This window comes from Setaria viridis, chromosome 5 (assembly GCF_005286985.2).
Source record: "Setaria viridis chromosome 5, Setaria_viridis_v4.0, whole genome shotgun sequence".
Classification (NCBI taxonomy): Eukaryota; Viridiplantae; Streptophyta; class Magnoliopsida; order Poales; family Poaceae; genus Setaria; species Setaria viridis.
Genome location: NC_048267.2, coordinates 37,237,132 through 37,254,347, shown reverse-complemented (window position 1 = coordinate 37,254,347; position 17,216 = coordinate 37,237,132). Strand labels below are relative to the sequence as shown.

General features: G+C 55.9%; 1 protein-coding gene across 1 annotated transcript; it reads right to left on the bottom strand.

Moving 5' to 3' along the window:
* Positions 1–3,865: 3,865 nt before the first annotated feature.
* Positions 3,866–9,574, bottom strand: LOC140222903 (uncharacterized). Its single transcript, XM_072294021.1, has 2 exons — positions 9,402–9,574; positions 3,866–7,702 (listed from the first exon to the last, which is right to left on the bottom strand). Exons 1-2 carry the CDS (start codon positions 9,572–9,574, stop codon positions 6,616–6,618), a joined length of 1,260 nt encoding a protein of 419 aa, XP_072150122.1. The 3' UTR covers positions 3,866–6,615.
* Between the last annotated feature and the right edge of the window lie 7,642 nt (positions 9,575–17,216).

Here is a 17,216-nt window from a genome sequence, read left to right as displayed (position 1 = left end):
GAATTGGGCTTCCAGCCCCTTAAGTGTGTGACCCTATGGGTTCGGATACGTATAGACATGGCCCGAGTACTCCTACTCGGCCCAATAGTCGGTAGCGGCCTCTAGCAAGACGTGCCAACTCCTATACGCATACGAAGATCATATCAGACGAACCATCACAACATAATATACATGCTATTCCCTTTGCCTCACGATATTTGGTCTAGCTTCAAGCTGACCGCTCTTTCTCGATCCTGTGATTCGGAATCCCTTTGTAGGTTAACTCTTAACCGTACGTAGCATGGCCATGCATTTTCGGATCCGATCACTCGAGGGGCCCAGAGATATCACTCTCAATCAGAGAGGGGCAAATCCCATCTTGATTGACCATGTCTCATAGCATGCTTCTTGACAAACCCGAAAGCTACCTTTATAACTACCCTGTTACGGCGTAGCGTTTGATAGCCCCTAAGTAGGTCGATCCACATCTAGAATACATGCGACAATCTCAGGTCTAAGGACAAAGCGTATATGTTGTTTAAAGAGAGAACTACTTCTCGTGTTGGGTCAGTCCTAACACATGTCTCCACATGTGTCCACATTATTAGTTCAACATCTCCATGTCCATGACTTGTGAAATATAGTCATCAACTAATACATGTGCTAGTCTAATATTCATGTGTGTCCTCACATGAACTCCGACTAGGGATAACTTTAGAATAACCATACAAGTAAAGAGTTTCACATACAATTCACATAATTGCAAATCAATTCAAGTAGCCTTTAATGGATATTCAATGAACACAATATACAAATCATGGATACAAATGGAATATCATCATCTCTATGATTGCCTCTTAGGGCATACCTCCAACAGTACTCGTATAGCCCATACCTCGTGGAGAAGGCTGTCTTGGGTATGTCGCAGGGTCGGATCTTGATTTGGTGATAACCAGAACGAAGATCGATCTTGGAGAACACTTTTGCTCCGGCTAACTGATCAAACAAGACATCAATGCGTGGCAGTGGGTACTTGTTCTTGATGGTCACAGCATTGAGGGGTCGGTAGTCCACACACATGCGTAGACTGCCATCCTTCTTCTTCACAAACAGGGCAGGGCAACCCCAAGATGATGTGCTAGGTCGGATGAAGCCTTTTTCCAACAGATCATGCAACTGGGTTTTCAACTCGGCCAACTCAGCGGGTGGCATCCGATAGGGCCTCTTAGATATTGGTGCGGTGCTAGGGATCAACTCTATGGAAAACTCCACTTCTCTATCAGGTGGCATACCAGGCAAGTCTTCCGGAAACACGTCAGGGTACTCACAGATAACAGGGAGGCCTTCTAGACGGGCTCCCGATAGAGGGTAGGCACAAGGAAGTGCAGACTTAGGATGTTTCAAGGATAGGATAGAACTGCCATGGAAGGGTGAGCTGATGCGGAGAGATCGGGCTGCTGTGTCTAGAACCACATGATGTCGGGCCATCCAATCCATCCCAAGGATGACATCTATGCCTTCTAGGTCAAGGATGATAAGGTTTTCCTTGAAAAGGGTTGGGCCTAGCTGGAGAGGTACAAGAGTAACGATCTGATCCGATGTTATCTTCCCTCCTGGAGTGGCGATCACATAGGGTTCCTTAGTGTGACCGACATCCAGCTCACATCGTTCTCTAGCCTTACTCCCGATAAAGTTATGAGAGGCTCCCGAATCAAACAACACAACAACAGCTTGATTTAAAACAAGGAAAGTACCCGTCATTACTGGCGCACCTTCGGGGAGCTCGGTCAAGCTAGTGTAGTTGAGTCGGCCCTTTCGGACTTGCACCTTGGGTCTTCTTCCTCTGGTTGCCATGGGGTTCTGACTTTGATGCTGATGCTTGTTCCTGGGGCAGTCCTTAGCAAAATGCCCTTCATTGCCACAGGTAAAACAGCGGCTACTAGCTGCAGGGCGGGGTGGTGCTGGTGGTGTCGGCCGGGGCACCTGTGGTTGGAAGCCGGGGAAACTGGGCGCTGCTGCTGGTGGGGGTCGGGCAATCCACCTTCCTGACTGATGGGGTCGGCCGGAGGCTTGTGGAGGAACCATCCTGAACCTTCGGGTCAGCTGGCTCGGAAATGCCACGGGGGCTTTCCTCTTCTGGTCGGCCTTAAGAGCTTGCATGCAATCCTCTTGAGAGATGGCCAGATTGACCAACTCATTGTAGGTGTCCACCTTGATGGGGTTCAACCTTTCCCTGAGCTCCAAGCTTAGCCCTCGGCGGAATCGGTCCCGCTTCTTCTCATCCGTGTCCGCATGGTAGCCGGCATAACGGCACAGGTCGTTGAAAGCTTGAGCGTAGTGCAGCACATCTCGGGTTCCCTGGGTAAGGGCCAGGAATTCGTTGAGCTTGCGCTCCAAGAGACCTTCCGGGATGTGATGCGCTTTGAACGCCGTCTTGAACTCATTCCAGCTGACCACATGGCCAGCCGGCAGCATGGCATGGTAGTGATCCCACCAAAGCCGTGCGGAGCCACGCAGCTGTTGAGCGGCGAACCGAGCCTTGTTATGGTCGGGGCATGGGGCGGTGAGAAGCTCAAACTTGGATTCGATCGTACGAACCCAGGCGTCAGCGTCGAGCGGTTCTTGTGTCTTCTGAAACAAAGGGGGCTGTGTCCCCAAAAAGTCTTCATAGCGAGCCACATGCGGTTGTTGCTGAGCCCTTCCACCATGGGGCTGCTGCTGTTGCCCTTGTACAAGATGCCTTAGCAGCTCAGTTTGAGTTTCAGCAATCCCATTTGATTAAGGTGAATAGGGGGGCATCCTCTCATGAATTATGCCATGTTCCTCGCAGAATAAGGTGAACATATTTGAAAAATATTCTCCACCACGATCTGACCTTACACGTTTGATTTTCCTTTCAAGTTAGTTTTCTAATTCAGCTTTATAGATCTTAAAATAGTGTAAGGCTTCATAAGCTTCATATTTTGACTACGAGGTCATGAGATATTTTTACCACCTTTTGTCAACAGAAATCAGAATGAATTAGTTCAAGTGGTGCCAAATCCCTCGTCTCTACAGCCTTATGAGGCCTACGAGGTTGTTTTGATTCCACACATACATGACACTTAGAACCTTTGACTAAGGTGAATTTCGGAATTATATTCAAATTTGCTAGCCGTGCCATACAACCAAAATTAATATCATAGAGTTGTGAATGCCAAACATTAAACTCATCAACATTAACAACATTGTTCACAACTCTATTACATTCATCTAACAAAGATAAACGAAACAAACCTCCGCATTCATATCCTTTACCAACAAATTGTAACATTCGTAAAATTTACCGGCTGAAATCACTCGCTAAAAATCATTTCTAAAATCTTTCAACATTTGAGCTCCCAAAACTCCCATCTTCCCAGCGAATTTGCCGTCCTGGCACTCAGCGGTGACAACCATCATTTTCATCCTCCGCAAATTCCGCCGTGTGTCCAACGGAAAAACCGTCATGCATGCCCGACCGTTTTCCGCATTTTCCGCCGACTCTCCCTTTCTTTTTCTCTTTCTTTTTCCCTTTTCCTTTTCTCATTTTCCTATCCTTCTCTCTCTTTCTTCCTTCTTTCTTCTTCCTCCCTTCTTTCTTCTTTCTTCCTCCTTCTCCTTTCTTCTTGGCTGGTCACGCAGGCTCCCAGCGCCTCCTTTCTCCCTGGTCAGCACCCTCCGAGGGCCCTCCTCCCTCCTAGCGCACAGCAGCAGCGCCCCAGGGGGCCTCTCCCTCCCTGTCTTCCCCCTGCACGCGCACGGCCCACCTCCGGCGCCCAGCCCCTACCCACGCCGACCTTCGCCCCTGCGCACCCCTATGCTCCTCGCCGCGTGAGCCTGGCCCCGCAACACCATCCACGCGGAGCTCCACCTCGCCACGCCACCGCCCTGTGCCGGCCAAGAACCCCGGCCGCCATTAACGCAGCTCGCCGGCTACCGGTCCCTACCGCTGCCTGTGCGCCGCTCGTCGCCTTCCCCCTCGCACCCTATCGGGGGAAAATATTAACGACCCTTCGAAGCCCATGGAAACAACAAAGACGCGAAGGCCCAGGCCCGCCTAAGGGAATAACAACTGCCGTCGGCCCAACACAGGGGACGAGAATCATGCTTCGCCTCGCCCGACCCGGTATCCTGGGGTCAGGCATCCTCGACCCCCGTGAGACCAAGCTCCGCCTCGCCCGACCGCAGGTCTGGGGTCGGGAGCGTCCGACCCCCCGCCGCAAGCCTCTGTTTCGCCCGACCCCAAGCATAGGAGGTCGGGTTGACCCGGGCCCACCAGACAAGTATCCGCCTCGGACGTGGATCTCATGGGTCCCCTTGTCGATTCCACCATAAATGTGCCGCAAAGCTGTCAGAAGGAAGGATCTCCGCGCCCCCACACAACCCGTCGCAAGTACCCATGCGCGGCTGCACAGTACTTGCTACAGTAGCTGCGACCCTCTCCAATTGGCCACAGGGCACTCATGGTCTGCACCGCCCAAGGCAGGAGGAGGTCTCGCCCGCCCTCGTGCCCCGCGCACCCGGCGGCAGAGATGCGACGTCCGCTCTCCGCAGGCCGTCAGCAGGACGGCAAGATCCGACGCTTCCCCCAACGGACACGGGGGTCACGACGAAATGCCATCATCACGTCCGGCGGCTACAGTCGCCGAGGAAGCCATCGACAGGATGCAGCGGCTGCCACCCTCTTCCGGCAAACGCGCCGGTAGGAGCCGAAGGCCGGCGAGGACGCCGGCGACCTGGGAACTCGCTCCCCCCTCGCATCGTTCTTTTTACCTAGCCATGTTTATCTTTTTAGGGCTCCCCACACTCGGTCTCATCTGTAACTTCGGTGGCCTCCTTACGCTATAAAGGAGGAATCGGGGGCCTGAGACAGGGGGGCGAGAGGCTCGAAGGACAAGTAAAAGCACCACAACGCTTCCAAGCCAACAGAACACACGCACACACCCTTCGAGAGCGTCAGGGCACATCCAAGAGACTTGGGACCGGTTCCCTCTCTCGCACTCCTGTAACCCCTACTACAGAATCCTGCGTGGGCAACACGAGCAGCTCCCGATACTAGACGTAGGGCGTTCCCTTGCTTGAACCAGTCTAAACCCCGTGTCTCCCACGCCACCATCTGAAGCCTTACGTGCATAAAAGAAATTTACTAGTCTAAGTCTTGACCCGCTAATCTTGACAACGACAGTTGGCGCGCCAGGTAGGGGACCTTTGCGCGTACATCTCCAGCTTCAGATGGCCAACCACGACGCTAGCTTCGCTCCGGGCTCCCTGATCCGCTTCGGGATTCTAGACTTCCTCGCCACCGGGAAGGCGATCGAGCTGATCCCTCTCCTCGTCTGGCCTGCTCGTGCCCCCATTCCCGGCTCCACCGCCGGGATAGCAGCGAGCGGCCGGGCGCGCGCCGGCGGGCCTCCCCCAGAGGGGCGGCTCCGCCTGGAACATAGAACAGCTAAGATGCTTCTACCCCTAGCTTTCGTTTCCATGTTCTGTACATAGACACTTTTGTACATTTAAAAAATTTTACGGAAAAAAGAATTTTGAGATGGTTCCATTCAAGTTTCACCTCGAACTCAGGGATATCCGACTGGCTCTGCTTCAGGGCTGCACAACCCTCGGGGGCTATCAGGGGCTCCGACCTAAAGCCACTTGACACCCTCTCAAAACGCTCTCTTTCCGAGCCGACCCCGTTTCTGAACTTTTGGGCATAAAAAGGAGAGAGTGTACGAACGGTGTTCAGGCAAGATTGATCGGACTGCGAAAAAACCTACGCCCCAGTGGCTACGGTGCCCTCGCTCATCAAAGCTTACTGACATGCCCGACAACGTACTCTAAACTTTCCAAGTCCAAAAAATAAGAAAGGGAATCGAAAAAAAATTTACGACAATTTTTAGAAAAGCCTCTATGGCCATTACAAAACGAGTCTGAAACTAACGTATTTACGTCTTGGGCGCCATCCCGATACAGTTAACTCGACCGGGGATCTTCGGGAGGGATGGCTTCATCCTCCAGGAGCTTCGCCAAAGCCTCCGCCGGGTTGAGCACCGACGCGTCAATCTCGTCCAGCTCAGCCTCAGAGTAGCCGGCGGCGTACCCCACGCTCATCCCGGCGAAGTTAATGCCGGAGTAGTTGGAGCCGAAGACCCTGAAGGCTCGCCTCATGCCAGTGTGGAGCGCCTCCAGGGCGATCTCGCGGGCTCGGCGATAGGTCCCGAGGACACGAGTCGCCAGCGAGCTCGTCCCCTCCTCCTGGACCACGCTGAGGCCGTCGCAGACCACGCGAACAGCATCCCGCAGGTTGCCGTGCTCAGCGCGCTCGGCGTCGAGCACCTCCCTCAGCTGGGTGAGCTCGCGTGCAAGGATCACCCAGAAGAACCCGCTAAATCAAAAATCACCGCAACATCACAAAGACAAGGAAATGAACAGAGTCTTACCCTCGAACTGGGCCTTCAGCTGGCGCTCCCGGTCGAGCCCCTGGGCCACGGAGGCTTGAAGCTCCCGCGCTTGGGCTTGAAGCTGACCGACCTCCGCCCCAAGGTCGGCCGCCGCCTTCTCGGCCTCCTCCTTCCGGACCTTCTCCGCGCTCGACGGTCTTTTGAAGGGCTTCATGCTCCCCCTTCAGCCGTGCGAGCTCCTCGGCGTCGTGGCGGGCCTTTTCGGCAGCGGCCTGGAACTCCTCGTGGTCGCAGCGGGCCCTCTCGGCGATGACCTGGAGCTTGGCCTCCACCCGCCGCGCATCCTCCTGCGCCGCCTGCTCGCGCCTCTGCAGATCATCGATGACCTGCTGGGCGGCGGCAACTTGCATGGACAGCTCCCCGGTCCGCTGTCTGTCCAAGTTGAAGCGCTCCCAGAGCCCCCGCTCCAGCCGAAGGAAATCGGATTTCCCCCGACTGCATTCTTGGAGAGCCTACAAAACAATACGACATTAGGGGTAAAACGATGGGGAGGACATAGCCACCAACGGAGAAGGTACCATACCTGACTACCAGGGAGGACGATGCCGTCCAACTGCCCCAACACCGAGGACAGAGCTGCGCGGGCGTTAGCGAGGCCGCCCTGCATCGCCTGCCACTTGCCCCATTCCGTGGCATCATCCAACGTGAAGAGGGGCCTCTGCGGGTCATCACGGGATGACCAACGCAAGACAGACCCCCTCCACGCCCTAGGAACGGGAGTGGCCGAGGCAGAGGCGGAAGCCGAACTCGACAACGCCGTCAAAACGGACTCCACCGTCGTGGAAGCTGCCGGGCTCACCGACGGTCCCGGGGCACACCCCCCTGCCCCCGTCGAGGCCGCCGCGGGCCTGCCAGGCGGCGCCACCGCCTGCGACGCGGGCGCCGGAGCGAGCATCCCCGTGGCCGCATCGCTCTCCGTCGCGACCGCCGGAACAGGTGTCCCCGCCCCCGTTGGGGCCTCTGGAGCAGGCACCTCCGCCTCCGTCGCCGGTGCCACCTCCGCCGAGGCTCCACGGGCGGAAGTCCCTGTCTCCGTTGCCACCGCCTCCTCTGTCGCAGCCGCCGTGGCAGGCGTCCCAATCTCCCCCGCTGCCGCTGTCCCCGCCGTGGCCGCGGGGGCAGGCTCTTCTTCCTCCGTTGCCACCGCCATCCCCGTTGCGGCCGCTGGGACATCCGTCCCCGTCTCCCCCGCCGTCGTTCCCTCCGCCTCATCGGCGTCCAGGTCGATCACCTCCCCGGCCTGAGGGCCCCTGGGAGCGATACTCTGCACCGTGGGGTCAGCCAAAGAAGTGGAAGGTGGAGCGGGGTCCGCACCCTCTCCCGTGCCCGGTGGCAGCACCACTCCACCGGTCGCCGCCGCGGGGGCCACCTCCGCGGTGGAACCCACGACCTCACCAGGGACCCCGCCGCTCGCCGCGGGCGGGGCAGCGGTGCGCCCCGCAGGGGTGGACAACACCCGCAGCGCCTTTTCGACGCCAGTTGCGGGACGAGACCTTGAGGGGCGGCGCTGCAAAAACAATCAACAAACATCAGCGAAAACGAACACAATGCATGGAAAGGAACGAGGTTTGCGAGGAAATTCAACTCACATTCCCCCAGCGCAAGGACGGCGAGTGCGCTTCGCCTCCGAGCCGGACGCCGACCCCGGGGCGTCCGGCAGCGGTCGCTTGTCGCCGCTCCTCTGTGCCTGGGCCGCAGGCGCAGGGATGGGGGCGCGCTCCGTAGACCCCCAGGGGACGCTTCGCGCCGACCCCTGGGGGGCGCTCCGCGCCGACACCTGGGGCACGGCCCCAGAGCTTTGCGGGACCAAGTCCCGGGCGGACGGTCCACCCGCTTCATCCCTCGCGACCGTTTGGGAGCGCGTCTCCCGAATAACGAGCGCGCCCGACCGTGGGGAGAGGGTGAGCTCCTCCTCCTCCTCGTCATCCTCCTCCTCTTCCTCCTCATCGTCGTCGTCATCGTCGTCCGACACGACCTGTCCTCATCGCCGCCGCTGGAACTCCTTGGCGGCCCTCTTCTTCTTCTTCGATGTCTCCTTGTCCTTGCGGCGCTTCTGCCTCTCAGCAAGGAGACGGTTCTGCAGCCGCCGCTCGGCGTCCTCCGGCACCAGCGGGCGCGAGTCCACGACCCGGGTCAGGCTGCCCTGCAAATGCAAAAGGGCCCCGCGTATGAGCAGCGAACCAGGAAACACAAAAAAAAAGAAGGTTTGCGCACAAGATCTTTACCAGGTCGATGAAGTTCTCGTACGGGTGCATCGGAGGGTGCCCGGGCACCGGGTAGTTGGCGTCCTTATCCTCCAGCGCCTCCCGAATCCGCTGCCGAATCTCGGAGGTGGCGAGCGCACCCGTCGCAAGGACGGTGCCCTCGGTCGGCACGCCCGGAGTCATGTTGGCAAGCGAGCGGACCCGGAGCATCAGTGGCGCCACCCGCCGGGCGTGGTACGCCCCGATGACCCCGGCTCCGGTCAACCCCCTCCCCTTCAGGTGCTCGATGGCCTGCAGGAGGTCGTGGATCCGCTTCTTCTCCTTGTCGACCGGGCTGTACGCCCACACCTCCGGCGCCGCCTCGATAGTGCGGCCGGTGAACTCCGGCAGGGGGGAGTTCGAGTAGTTCTTCACGTAGAACCAGCGCTGGTGCCACCCCTTGTGGGACGCCGCGGTCTTTATCGCCATGTACTCCTTGGCGCGGGTGTGGCGGAGGTGGATTCCGGCGCACCCTATCAGCACCGGGGGCAACCGCTGCTGGCTCCCCTTCTTCTCCGCCTTCTGGTACAAGCTGACCGTGAAAAAATATTTCCACAGCGAGAAGTTGGGCTTGACTCCCAGGAACCCCTCGCACAGCGCAATGAACGCCGTGATGTGCTGGATCCCGTTGGGGTTGAGGTGCTGCAGCTCAAGCCCATAATAATGCAGGAGCCCGCGGAAGAAGAGGCTTGGCGGAGTCGCGAACCCCCTCTCGCGGAAGTGGGTGAAGGAGATGATACAGCCGGCGGGCGACGCCGGCGCCTGCTCCGCCCCAGGAAGCTCCCACTCACCCGCCTCCGTCCTCTCGTAGAGGAGGCCCTTCCTCATTAGGCCTTCGGCGCGCGAGGGGCTGAAGTGGGAAATCGCCCAGGATCCCATTCCCGGAGGGAGAGGAGCTCGACGGGGGATGGGGGAGAAAGGGTGCGGCGCTGGGTGGAGGAAGACGAAGCGGGTGCAGGAAAGCTAAGGGCGCGCGAGGAGGCGAAAAAGCTTGAAGGCAGACGGCGGGCGGAACCGGCGAGGCGAAACTTTCGTTTTATAGGGAAAGCGCGGGGGAAGCAGAACAGACGCCCCCGTCACCATAAATGCGGCGCCAGATACACTCTGCCATGCCCGTTCTTTTTCGGAAACCGTGCGCATGACCGGTAGCAGAAACATCCCCTCCTCCCTCGATTCGCGGGTCGGTGCCCTCCACCGCTTCACTTCCCAGGGATGCGCGCACAACGTCCCCCACGTCCGGCCCAAGGCGCTACACCCTCCACGTCCGGCCCAAGACGCGGCCTCCCTCCATGTCCGGCCCAAGGCCCACCAGAAGGTAAGAAAGGGATACGGGGCTGAAAACACCCCTACAGCCCATTACGATCCAGGAGTTCAAAGGTTGGCCCGCCACGGGTTCAACAACCGCTCCAGGATGCCCCCGAGCAAGGGGTGAGAGGAGACGAGTCCGCAAGCGACCATCACCCAGGCACGCAATAGCCCAGGGCGTCTCAATCTCACGTTCGAGTTCTAACCGGCATCAAAGTTCATGGTTTTTCCTCGAAGAAAGGCAACGAGCCCCCCGATCCAACTGAACGGATTGGGGAACTATATGAACTGGCCGATCGGAGCCTGGGGTACGCCACCAGCTTGCCCCAAGCCGGACCCGCCCCCCCCCCCCCCCCCGAACGGGGACCGGGACCCCACTCGAACTCGCCCTTTAGTAGCTCAATGAGCACCACGGTTCGTCCGACGAGGATAGCGTGGCACGGCTCGTCCCCTCCGTCCCAGCGAACGGACGCTTGAGGGGTAACGTACAAAAGTCGACCTAGTCTCCCTACCGGTTCCCTGCAACGCGCGGGGGCTGGCCTCGCAACCAAAGGCCACACGGGTGGCCTTGACTTAAAGACTCTCAGACAGAAGGGAACGACCAGGAATCCCCCCACTCCGGATCGCTCACAAAAATGCGTCGCCTGATCGGCCCCCTCAGTCAAGACGCGCAGGCGACACCTCCTGTCCCGGATCAACCGCGAAGACCCCCTGCGGGCGATGACAACAGCCTCCGGAGGAGCGTCCCCGCTCCACCACAGGCTCGGGGGCTACTGTTGGGGGAAAATATTAACGACCCTTCGAAGCCCTTGGAAACAATAAAGACGCGAAGGCCCAGGCCCGCCTAAGGGAATAACAACTGTCGTCGGCCCAGCACGGGGGACGAGAATCACGCTTCGCCTCACCCGACCCGGTATCCTAGGGTCAGGCATCCCCGACCCCCGTGAGACCAAGCACCGCCTCGCCCGACCGCAGGTCTAGGGTCGGGAGCGTCCGACCCCCCGTCGCAGGCCTCCATTTTGCCCGACCCCAAGCATAGGAGGTCGGGTTGACCCGGGCCCACCAGACAAGTATCCGCCTCGGGCGCGGATCTCGTGGGTCCTCCTGTCGATTCCACCATAAATGCGCCGCAAAGCTGTCAGAAGGAAGGATCTCCGCGCCCCCACGCAACCCGTCGCAAGTACCCATGCGCGGCTGCACAGTACTTGCTACAGTAGCTGCGACCCTCTCCGATTGGCCACAGGGCACTCATGGTCTGCACCGCCCAAGGCAGGAGGAGGTCTCGCCCGCCCTCGTGCCCCACGCGCCCGGCGGCAGAGATGCGACGTCCGCTCTCCGCAGGCCGTCAGCAGGACGGCAAGATCCGACGCCTCCCCCAACGGACACGGGGGTCACAACGAAACGCCATCATCACGTCCGGCGACTACAGTCGTCGAGGAAGCCATCGACAGGATGCAGCGGCCGCCACCCTCTTCCGGAAAACGCGCCGGTAGGAGCCGAAGGCCGGCGAGGACGCCGGCGACCTGGGAACTCGCTCCCCCCCCTCACATCGTTCTTTTTACCTAGCCATGTTTATCTTTTTACGGCTCCCCACACTCGGTCTCATCTCTAACTCCGGTGGCCTCCTTACGCTATAAAGGAGGAATCGGGGGCCTGAGACAGGGGGGCGAGAGGCTCGAAGGACAAGTAAAAGCACCACAACGCTTCCAAGCCAACAGAACACACGCACACACCCTTCGAGAGCGTCAGGGCACATCCAAGAGACTTGGGACCGGTTCCCTCTCTCGTACTCTTGTAACCCCTACTACAGAACCCTGCGTGGGCAACACGAGCAGCTCCCGATACTGGACGTAGGGCGTTCCCTTGCCCGAACCAGTCTAAACCCCGTGTCTCCCACGCCACCATCCGAAGCCTTACGCGCATAAAAGAAATTTACTAGTCTAAGTCTTGACCCGCTAATCTTGACAACGACACACCCGCTATAAAAGGTCAATGCCCCGGCCTCCCTCGCCACTCTTTCGCCACCCAGCTCGCTGCCCCTTGCCTCCAGTGCGCCGGCCCCGCCAAACACCGCCGCCACCAGAGCGCCAAGCACCACCGTCTCCAAGCCGCCTGGGTGCCCCCTCCCCGCTAAAGCTCACCCAATGTAAGGGGTCAAATGGAGTCCCCTCGCCCTCCCCTACCTCCCCCGCAGCTCAGCCTCACCGTCGGCGAGCTTGGCCGGCTGGCCCGTCACCGGATTCTCCCTCCCCGTATCTCTCTGTTCCTGAACCAAGGAAGAAGAAGGGGAAAAATCCCACCCTTTTTGATCTAACCCCCACCTTTCTCTATTTCACCTCCTACCTCTCTCGTACCCTTTTGCGCAGGAAGCCCTCCCCCATCCGATAATGTTTGCAAGCAGGCCCCGGGTTCTTCGCAAACAAGTCCCTAGTTCCCTATTTAACCCTAAACAACACCTTTGCCTTGTTATTTCATGCGCCAAACTTCCTCCGATTGATCCCAAATTCGACCACGTCATCCTTCACTATATTTTCGCCGGGTCATCCCCAAATTCCATGAAAATACTCTTTCCTCCTAATTTTCGTTCGCGTTCTCTGTTCGAGCTCAACAGGTAAAGCTTTATTTTTCTTTTATTTATTGTATGCCCAATTATGTGTGCCGTAGATCGCGGAGTGCCCGAGAAGGAGCCTGAAGAGGAGCTTGACGACCAGTACCGTGAGCCGGAGCCCGAAGGCCAGCACCACGAGCAAGAACTCCTGGAAGGATTTGAGGATGGCAAGTCCAATCTCACCCTTTAATGCATATTTATCCTAATTTTTCAAACACAACATATTGGCCTGTTTTATAAATTGCATATTGTTTTACTTCTGAAACACGGTTGGATAGCCACCCCTTGATTGTTATGATTATTCCTTGATGTTCTATAACTATCTCTAAATATGGTGTGCTATGTTTGGATGACAATTACTGCTAGAATACTTAGGACCTTGTTACTTATTACAATTCAACCATGACTACAATGTGTTTTTATCAAAGATTAAAGGTGTGAGTGTTTTAAATGAGAAAAATGGGTTTCAGAAAATAAAGGAAAGAAAATACTTAGATGAGATGGATGGGTGTTTCTTGTGAGAAATACCAAGTTGGGCTCGTACCTTTGTGGTTGAGCAGGTTGGGAGATATCCATCTGGTCATGGTTAAGGACCGAGTTGATGTGTCATCTTGCCTAACCCAATTGATCGTGCAACCACTCGACCGTTGTATGCAGCAACGGCTTAGCATAAATCCCACTAGCTAGTCTGTTAGCCATTAGGAGAGCTAGTGAGCAACGGGAGACCTTGGAGAAGGAGTAAGACCTTTGTGACTTAGGTCCCGGTTAAGACCTCGTTGGTAGGTCGTTAACCCCTTGGTTGTTTCCGTGTTGGCTAGTCAGGTTTAGCTAAGGTGGGTAATAGCTTTGATAGGATCTGCACCGACACTAAGGTGATCGTGCTACGCTACCCTACTTGTAGGTAAACTGTACACCTCTACATAGTTAAAATCTATTTGAATAGCCGTGTCCATGGTATTGGACGAGTTACGGCTGGGTCACATTACTAGTGCTTGGAGATGGAAGGTTTTCAGGGCGTGTTTTGGATTTTGGAAGTATCCGGCAGCTGTGCCGTGAGCTACTGCGGACGGGAAGTCCGGTAGCATTAAAACTTGGATCCTTTGTGTAGAATCAACCCCACTTAATGATTCGGTTACTACAAGAAATGCTTTGCGAAAATTCTCTTGAAAATGAACCCTTGCATGTGTTGAAAATCTAACTTTATTGCAAATAAACCTTAGCCTTATCATTGATATACCCTGTGCATATTCTTGTTTGTATCTCCCTCCGTGGATGGGGTTGGACTTGTTGAGGACTTTTGTACTCACCCTTGTTTTGTTGCTTCAGAGGAAGACCCAGATTTCATCGCCGAGGATTTCGAGTAGGAGGTCGCTTCCGTACCCAACGCTGCCTGTGGTATTGGCCTTTGCAGAATGCTTCCACTGCCGTGTAGTCCCGAGTGCTATCTCTTGATAGTAGCTTGGCTCACTGCTGTTGTTTATTTACTTATCATTTCAGCATGGCTTTCACGCCCACTCCCCCGGAAGTTGTACGGTTTATGAACCATCTGTCGAATAAATGTGTTATTAGCCTCCTGGAAGTGATAATTGTATCATATTTAGTCTCTGCTTATGTGGGGACGCTTCACAAATGTCCCATACTTAGATAGTACACATTTATTAGATTCAAAAACTAATTTAAAACCATCTCTGCATAGTAGAGAGCCGCTGACAAGATTCTTCTTGATAGTGGGGACGTGTTGCACGTTCTTCAATCGCACGGTCTACCAAGAACACGCGCATGTGATCCGTTCCCCATCAACAAGGAGCAAGTCCCCCCGACGTGATAAGATGAAAACAAGGAAATGCCACCACACACATGAATATTAGCCCCAGTATCAATCCACCACTTCGGTGAATGACAAACTGAAAGAACTGTAGCTAATGAATTACCATACCCCGACGTTCCTGCAGTTTCACCAATAACCATGTTTGCTGATTTTTTGTTGCCTTTCCACTTGCGGTTCTCACACTCACTGGCAAAATGACCAGGTTCACCGCAAACATAGCAATTACCCTTGTTCTTCTTCTTCTCAAAAGTGGTTGTCTGCTTAATCTTTGCATTGTTATCTTACTTGTTGTTCTTCTTCTTACTGTGGAAGCCATTGGGATTGTTCTTTTGCACCAGATTGGCACTAGAAGATCCAACCCCATTCCCGCGAGTGTCTTTCACCCTCGCCTTCTCTTCAACATCCAAAGATCCAATAAGATCAGCAACGCTGAACTGTTGTCTCTTATGTTTCAGAGAAGTAGCAAAATCCCTCCAAGAAGGTGGCAGCTTAGCAATAATGCCCACTGCCACAAACTTGTTGGGCAACACACATGGGAAATATTCGAGTTCTTTCGCCAATGCCTGAATCTCATGGGCCTGTTCCACTACAGAACGGTCATCAACCATACTGAAGTCATAGAACTATACCATGATATACACGCTCCCAATGTCAGAAACACCAAACTTTGCCTCAAGTGCATCCCACAGTTCCTTTGCAGACGGCAACGTGAGATAGAGGTCCACTAGGTTTTCCGCAAGAACACTAATCACGGTGCCTCGAAAAAGGTTATCGGCTGCCAAGAACTGGAAGTATCAGACATTGTGCTTGAAACTTTGGTTCATGTTTTATAATTAGTTCATGTTTAGTCCTCCTTATTAGCATCCGAACATCCAATGCGACAGGCTAAAACTTTAGCCATTGGTATCATTCTCGAGCTAAAGTTTAGTCCGTGGCACATCAAATATTCAGAGGCTAATTAGGAGAACTAAACATGAGTTAATTATAAAACTAATTGCACAGATGGAGGCTAAATAGCGAGATGAATCTATTAAACCTAATTAATCCATCATTAGCAAATGGTTACTGTAGCAGCACATTGTCAAATCATGAACTAATTAGGCTTAATAGATTCGTCTCGCCGTTTAGCCTCCATCTGTGGAATGGGTTTTATAAATAATCTACATTTAATACTCCTAATTAGTATCTAAATATTTAATGTGATAAGTGCTAAAAATAAACGAAGGAACCAAACACCCCTTGGTCGATGAGATGACCATGAAAGTCGAGACGGAATATAACGACTTTTTTTTGGGACTTGCGAAACAGTCTCAATGGACTGGTCAATGCAATAACCTCGGTAGGTTCACCGGGCAATGAAAATCGGAAATGAACTGGTAGGTTCACACGGCATGGAAAATCGGAAATATTAGGGCCTGTTGGCGAGGGGATGTTAAACTTTAACATCCTCAAATGGAGTGTTAAACTTTAGTATCTTGAGGTGTTTGGATAGTTTGTTAAACTTTAACACGTTACATGAGAAATGATAATATTACCCCTCCTTCCTCTTGCACACTACCATTTTTCGTGCTGCTGCGCTCTGCTCTCGTAAAATCGACGAGAAGCGGGAGCTGCGTGCTCTCCTAACATTACCCCTTAGGAGAGGAGAGGACCGGGAATGGAGGGGCCGCACTTAGGGGCCGACGGTGGTGGAGGAGAAGCCGCTCGCCGGCTCTCCCGCGCGGTCGCTCGCTGGCGCCGCTCGGAGCCGCCCTCCGCGCCCGCGTCTACTCCCGCCGAAGCCGCCTCTCGCACCCACCGTCGAAGCCGCCACCTGCCCCGAAGCCGCGTCGCCAAAGCCGCCGCCTGCCCCGCCGCCGAAGCCACGCTGCCCCGGCCACTCCTGCGCCCATCACTGAATCCGCCACCCGCGCCGCCGCCTGCCCCGCCGCCGAAGCCACGCCCGCCCGGCCGCTGTTGTCGTGCTGCTCCTCCCGACCGCTGTTGCCGCGCCAGCTGCTCCCGATCGCCCGCCGCTATCTCCGATAGGAGAGAGGATGGGAGAGAGGGGGAGTGGAGAGGGAAGAGGACCTGTGGGCGGGAGGAGATGCCGCCGCCCGCTGCCCGCGCGAGGCCGCCAGCTAGCCGCGGGGGCCGGAGGGGAGGACCAAGGCGCCATCCACCAGCTCGCCGCGCCGTGGATCTGGGGCGGCATGGGGAGGAGACGAAGGTGGGCGGAATGGGAGGACCTGCGGGCGGGGATGGCCGGCGGGATGGATAGCCCAGCGCTGCTTGCTTCCGCCATCGCCCTCCTCCCGAGATCCCGTCCCCGTGAATTGCGGCGGCCCCCGGTGCGGCGGAAGACAGCGTGGGAGGAACGGCCCACGGCGCAGCGTCCTCGACGGCGCAGGAGCGGCGCGGACCGGCGGTGGCGGGCACGGTGGCGGCTCGTGACGGTTGGACCGGCGGCGGCGGGCACAGGCACACAACGGAGGGAGCGCAGAGCGGCAGTGCCGCGCGCGGATCGAGGGAGGAAGATGGGGGGCAGCGGAGGAGAGAGAGGGGGCAACCAGGGGATATGTGAACTAGGGGACCACTTTTAACATCTTTAGCAAGTTTTAACACCCCCTTCATGTGTTTATGAAAAATGGGGTGTTAAACTTTAACACAACTCTTTTAACACAACTGTTTGGCAGCCAATGTGTTAAAAAGGTGTTAAAAGGGGGAACACCCCCTTCCCGAACAGGGCCTTAATCATTTTGAAATTATAAGCTCGTTTTGATATTTCTGAATCCATGTCA